This window comes from Scophthalmus maximus, chromosome 6, assembly GCF_022379125.1.
Source record: "Scophthalmus maximus strain ysfricsl-2021 chromosome 6, ASM2237912v1, whole genome shotgun sequence".
Classification (NCBI taxonomy): Eukaryota; Metazoa; Chordata; class Actinopteri; order Pleuronectiformes; family Scophthalmidae; genus Scophthalmus; species Scophthalmus maximus.
Genome location: NC_061520.1, coordinates 20,569,685 through 20,576,418, shown reverse-complemented (window position 1 = coordinate 20,576,418; position 6,734 = coordinate 20,569,685). Strand labels below are relative to the sequence as shown.

At 45.4% G+C, this 6,734-nt stretch overlaps 1 protein-coding gene across 1 annotated transcript; it reads right to left on the bottom strand.

Moving 5' to 3' along the window:
* Positions 1–669: 669 nt before the first annotated feature.
* On the bottom strand, positions 670–4,269 carry LOC118309752 (opioid growth factor receptor-like protein 1). Its single transcript, XM_035632222.2, has 8 exons — positions 3,710–4,269; positions 3,142–3,204; positions 2,674–2,715; positions 2,491–2,545; positions 2,317–2,395; positions 2,161–2,227; positions 1,928–2,076; positions 670–1,572 (listed from the first exon to the last, which is right to left on the bottom strand). The coding sequence occupies exons 1-8, from the start codon at positions 4,145–4,147 to the stop codon at positions 1,242–1,244; spliced, it is 1,224 nt and encodes a 407-aa protein (XP_035488115.1). The 5' UTR covers positions 4,148–4,269; the 3' UTR covers positions 670–1,241.
* Between the last annotated feature and the right edge of the window lie 2,465 nt (positions 4,270–6,734).

Below are 6,734 nucleotides of genomic sequence, written 5' to 3'. Positions count from 1 at the left end.
TGCATGATGTATTTTTGTGAACAATATTACAAATTTGGTTTTCGGTGAGTTCATTTCTTTGCTTTCACACTGTGGTTCACTTATACGATGACAGACAGATCACTATGCCAATGCATAACCTGTATGTTTGTCTTTTATATTTCTTAATTTTAGTGTTAATCTTAACCTCCGTATTAGCATTTATCAGTTTTGGACTAGAGATCATACTTAAGTTGCAGTTTATATCTACATGTACCCAAGTACAGGTGGGATCTCAGCACCAACAAAATGTTTATACGTTGTGTTGTGATGAAAGTTTTAAATCTAAGCCTAGAAAGATGCCTTACATGTAGGAAATCATACAAAAAGTAAAGATATGATAAGGAGAAATATTTGTTTTGTAAAATCTCTTAATGATCAAAACTGATACTGCAGTAAGACAATAGCACCGGGCTTGAGCACAGAATTTCTAATAGCATCTACCCTCTGTTTCAGGCATGATATCAACTCGGCTTCAACTGCAACCCCAGGAGGACAGAACTGTTATTTGACTCTTTTGACCATAATCAAGATCAATATGCAAAATTCTTTTAATTATGAATAAAAACAAGAGTGAGAGGGCACTTATCCGACAACAGGGTGTTAACGTACAGAATAAGAAAATAAATAATGATGATTTTAGACAATAAGAACTGGGAACAATGGTTTTAGCTTTATTAATCACAGTGAAACGGACAAGCTTCCTAAATGAGTGGTGTCCCACCTTTCCACAAGGAACAAGCACTTCTATAAATGTTGCACTTTTACTGTGTAAAACATGAATACATGGTAACAGAGAGAGAGGAGAAATGAAATGAGTGAAATATGATTAAAATCCCAGAAATTAAACTGAATACAAAAGTTAACGCATTTGCATACATAATTAGGCTTTCAGATTTGGTGTGTAAACCATTTGTATGAACTAGTGAGAAAATGTTTAATATGTGAAGATCACGTGCATGTGCATCGCTGGATAAGGCATCATAACTGAAGCTGTATTTTCCTGCTCTGACTGAATATTTAATTTGGCAGAATTGCGTGTCATGCTTTGTGACCACCTCCGCCAAGACAAATCTATTGTAACTGCAGTCATCACTCATCAGCATTGCGGGGCCCGGTGACAGGTTTTTCAACATTGTTAAGAGATTCTGCTTTGACAGTTTCATTTGCTTTGTCTTTGGCTTCATTTACGTCGTCTAGACTCAGATACTCATGACTCAGACTCATAATTCATAACCGTCTTTTTTATCTCCATCCCCTGGCTCGGACGCCGACAGCCCTGACCACATCATCTGTATTTTCCGCGGGCACCACACGAACTCATCCTTACGGTCATAATTCAAGTAGGCAAACTTGACGAGATTCCTGCGTTCCCTCTTATCGAGGACGGCGAACACAAAGTAGTTGAGGACACTGTCTTTGATGTTTGGCAGCTCCCCTCGGACCAGAGTCTCCATCAGGAAGAAGTGGACCAGGGGCGCTTGGTAATGGGGAAACCCCAGGGTCCCTAGGCACTTCAGGATGCGGGTGATTCGCAGGTTGTTGTGAGTGTGACTGTCAATGACAAACAAATGAAGGGTTACTTTTTGTTACTTTCAGATAACGGCACACTCCGCAAAATATCCGACCCACTTTTTCAGACAATTTTCCGGAGTTTGCCGCTCACATAAGAAGGACGCAGCAGGAGACCGTCCCAGTCAGATGCATTCACAGGAGCAGGAACACTTCCAGAACATTCAGGTGAGAGGGTGATGCCCACTCGCCCACCATGAATCGCGGAAAATGTTACTAGGGGCCAGGCAGGAACATTGGGCTGACATTTGCATTCTCACAGCCCCTCTGAAAAAGTCTGTATGCTTGTCTGACAGCAGCTTATGTTTTATTATTGCTATTGTTGAAGACAGTTTACTTGTTCAGGTTGCAGAATCTGTCTCTCCAGTGTGAGGCTCTCTTGACTTCTCCCGTCTTCTCATTGCACAACATGATGCCATAGAAGTCCAACATCAGCTCGTACGACCTCAGCAGGTTTTCCCTCGCTGTGCCGTTTGCAAGAAAGTCCTGCAGGAAAGGTAGAACTTCTGTCAAGACTCGTGAGGCACTTTCTTGGCAAATTTTCACATAAGTAGCTTTTCAGAAGCTGACCTCAATTTCTCCTTTTGTCAGTGTGCTGGCATCATTGTTCATCCCAGGTTCTTGCAGTGGGAACAACCTTTGAAAGAAGAAATAAAAATGAATATTAATTTCATGAAAAGGGAACTGAACATGTTACATCCCATCTTTGGTTACAGAGTAACTTACCATTGAATATAAGTGTGTACATACTCCAGTTTGTCGTAGTTTCCATACCAATCGTTGTGGAAATTGTGTATGTAGACACCTCACAAATAGAAATGGCAATCCAAAAGTCAATTCATTTGAATTGATATATAAAACAAATCCCAGTGTATAATGTACCAGAAGGTGTAGGCCTACCGTCAGGTAAAGAGGGCTTCTTGCCGAGGTAGAAACACAAATTAGGCTTGTCGTCCTGCTCAACAAAAGAGATGGGAAATGAATCCTACAGCTATACAACACGGATATTTTAATTTTATTTTGAAATGAATGAAAGCACCACCCTTGCTGCAGATCCCGTCAACATGTGTGAAGTGTACTCACAGAGGGCACGTTCTGGCTCCAGGGTTGCACCCTGATCTGCGACTGTGGGATGACATAAAAGAAAAAATGTGGGCGGGACTTATTAAAGGGATAGTTCAGTGATTTTGAAGTGGGGTTGTATGAGTTACTTATGCATAGTTAATATGTTCGCTTATGGGGATGGGGATCAGCGTTTGTCATTTAACGGAGTTTGGAGGAGAAGTGGAAGTAGTGTGAGTCTGAGTCGCACTGTTGCAGAGGGGACCACACCGCTAAACGTCTTTAAAAAATAAACATCCGTTCAATTGAACGCTGGAGGACGTATTTTTTTCACTGCTTTAAACAGCCGTTTAACCATTTTTTTCAAGCGCCAAGGTAACATATAAACTATGCATAAGTAACTCATACAAACCCGCTTCAAAATCACTGAACTATCCCTTTAAATGTAGGGCAGTGTGAGTGTGTGTGTTTGTGTGTTTGTGTACTTACAGGGTAGTCGTGCCTGTAGTTGTACATGTCTCTCGCAGCATTTTCAAATCTGCTAAACTTGTACTGGTAAGTGGACAATAGACGAAAGATCAGTTTTTTTTATTCAAAGTATTTTGATCATACTCATGCAGAAAGAAAGCAAAAAGGTAGTCTATTCCAGCAACGGCTGCACGGTGGTGTAGTGGTGTAGTGGTTAGCGCTGTCGCCTCACAGCAAGAAGGTTCAGGGTTCGAACCAACCAGGTCCTTTCTGTGTGTAGTTTGCATGTTCTCCCCATGTACCCTCTCCGGGTTCTTTGGACTGTGGGTCCTCCCACACAGAATGGGGTTAGTTTAATTGGAGACTCTAAATTGGCCGTAGGTGTGAATGTGAGACTGATTGGTTGTCTGTCTCTGTATGTGGCCCTGCGATAGGCTGGCGACCATGGTGAACCCCGCCTCTCGCCCGATGTCAACTGGGATTGGCTCCAGCCCCCCACCCATTTACTCGCATGAGATTAAGGTTTAGATTATGATATCATGAAAATAAAAACTAACAGCCAACAGCCCGGGGCCCGTGGGGTACTCACGGGTCTGGGCGCCGCGGGACGCCAGCTCCCCGCGAGGGTGCGCTCGTCGCTCACTTCCGCCTCCCAGGTTGAGTCGTACCCACAGTACAACTCGTCCGCGGGATCGGCTCGGTACAGCGCGGCGTCTTCCTCCCCGTCGGTGTCCCCGGGGCCCGCGGTCCCCGGGCCGGCCTCGCGTCGACCCTCCTCGACGCGGGTCTCGCCGACTCCGTCTCCTCCGTCGGTCACCTCCGGCTCGTTCGCGCTCCCGCGCTCCCCTCGCCAGCCCACCGCCAAATGCACGTACGTGGCCGCGGGGGTGAACACTCTCGACGCCAAGAAGAGCCTGCTGCGGCGCCACAGCCACGCGACCAGCGGACAGAGCCGGCCGCGGACGAACCAGGCCGCCGCGACGGAGACGCGTGTGGCGAGGCGAAGCAGGCCCGACAGCGGAGTCATCTCTGCCCCGCCGGCGCCGTGGGGCGAAGCGTTACCCTGCTCTCTTCCTCTTTCACTTTCATTTCTGTTCGTTTCACTGGAAAACCAAACAAAGAAAGCACGCAAGTCGCGCGGCCACGGCTGACGTCACCGCCTCCAAACGGAGCAGCGGAGTTATGAAACTTGCTCAAACTATGTCAGACCCCAAACGCAAGACCCAGGTCCCAAGTAACACCTTTACTCGACGATTCATTAAATACAAGTTATGTCCACAGAGTTTGTACTATTGGCCGATTCAAATTTCCCTTCCACCTTTTCAAATTGACGGAGCTCTGGCTGCCATGCTTCATATAAAGGTGTAAAGTCTTGTATTGTTGTTTCATTGTACAGTGCAGTGTCACGTGTGATCACAACCAGGCCTTCCCACGTCTTACTCAGATCCGGAGATGTTAGAATTCGGAGTGTTAGTGAGCGTGCAACAGGGCCGGCCCTGGGCATAGGCGGTATGGGGGAATGCTAAGGGCGCCGTCCTCCATTGGGGGGGGGGGTCTTCGAGAGTTTCTGAGGCCAGCAGTGCCAGATGTAAGTCCTGGAACTCAGCCCAAGACAGGCCCTGTCTACTCAAATGCAAATTTGTTGTACATACGCGGAAGTCTCGCACGTATGGGCCTCCCGTCCAGACGCACCCGGAGTTTTCGCTGCCTTGAAACGCACTCTTTTGAATCCAGGTCCCAGGGTGGAGAAGATAAATTCCCCCCGCCCCCCGAGTTTGTGTATTTGAGTTCATGTGAACGCCAGACACGCATGCGATGATGTCATCGACCCCGCCCCACCCCTCGCCTGCGGCATCTCCAACAACAACAATGGCGGACTACAGGCTTGCGACGGTGCTGCATCAGATGCTGACTCTTCTTGAGTCGCTAGGGCAATATATACTATTATATACTATATCACTACCATGAGCTAAAAAGGAGCACGGACAGAATCAAACGCCACATCCTTTTAAATCTTCATCTTCGTGCTGTTGTTGTTGTTGTTGTTCGGCTTCTTCTTCTACGAGTATTTGTATGCTCCGCCTCTTCTTCTTTTTTTAGTGGAGTTCTGTAGCAGAAAACAGCGCCACATATAGGCCGGGAATAGGTGCTACAGTGTTTCTACAGCTAGATGCGTCTTTCCAATGAGTCCATCATTACGGAGAAGTTTCAGGCCCCCTGCTGAGGAAAATGCGGGGGGGGGGGGTGTTTTTCGAAATATCTTGTGGTGTGGACGGGGCCTCAGTCAGGAGACAATTGCCGAACTCACGCTGCCTTGCCCCAGCTCCTCTGCCTAACTGCTCAACGTCGTCACTTTCAATCCTTACCCTCTACGGTATTGCTCGAAAAGACCATTAAAGCTGTTAAAACATTAATGGAGTCTGGTCGTCTGCAGTTCGGGTCCAGATAAACTGCCCCTGAACTCTCAGTCGCGAGCTGACAACATGATGAACACTGTCTGCAGTAATGCAAGAAACCAATGCATGCAAGTTATTATCCACCATCCGAGACTGTCCCGATTTAGCTTTGAGTTGCAGCTGCAAAATGAGTCCTAAAATGATGAAATTATTCTTAACCTCAAAGGTTTCTTGAATAATTTTTTATGCGTAATCAATACATCATCAGCTCAAAAATCTTGCCTAGGGCACCAACATTGCCATGCAACCGTACTCCTTTTGGTATATATATATATACATATATAACTATTTATCTAGTCGTATTTGAGTGCCATCAAAGTTATTCAAACTTTTGCATCGACAATAATGTGAGTTTTGTGACCTTTAGAAGTGTATTGCTTGTCATTTTTGCAACCATGAACAAAAACAATGGAGAACATGGGCCCTTATCCATCCATCCGTTCCATGTGTTACGTCATTCCAAAAGAAATAATGATATCAAAACAAAAAACCTTAGCATACCATAGCAAGAATGAAAGAAAATCTATTTTAAATTATAATCAGTTTTTTCCCCTTTATCATCATTCGTAGGATAAAATGACCCCGCTGCCAAACATTAACAGATTTATATTTGACACAACCACTATAATTGCAGTCAGTTACACTGACCCGCATGATAACTGTTTGTCACAGTCGTCCTCCCGCCAGAACCCCTCCCCAAAAGGCCAGTCAATACAGTTTCCCTCAGTTACAACAAAAAGACATTAACCTGCAACCATGTATGCATTAACTTGTTTTTAGTAAACATGCATTTTATTATACAATCATCACAAAAGACTGTCCTTATCTCCGCTGCCGTCAACTGCTCTTATCATGTTTGCGGTGTACTCCCCCGCTTCATTTTTAACGCGGACGGCACTTGGACTGATGAGAGCCTCGACTCCAGTCGGTGGACATCCTGCCCGTAATGTCTTCCTGTGGAAGATAAAGGGAAGGTATGAACCTTCCCGTAGGGCGCGGGGAAACGAGATGAGCATTTCCGATAACGCAGCATCATTACCTCATGTTGTTGAACTACAGGGGGGCCTTTATTAACAAAAAAGTCACTTGTCCTTCGTAGTGATTACTCAGTAAACCGCTGAGTTGATGTATCTACTAATGACTATAACATTATTATTT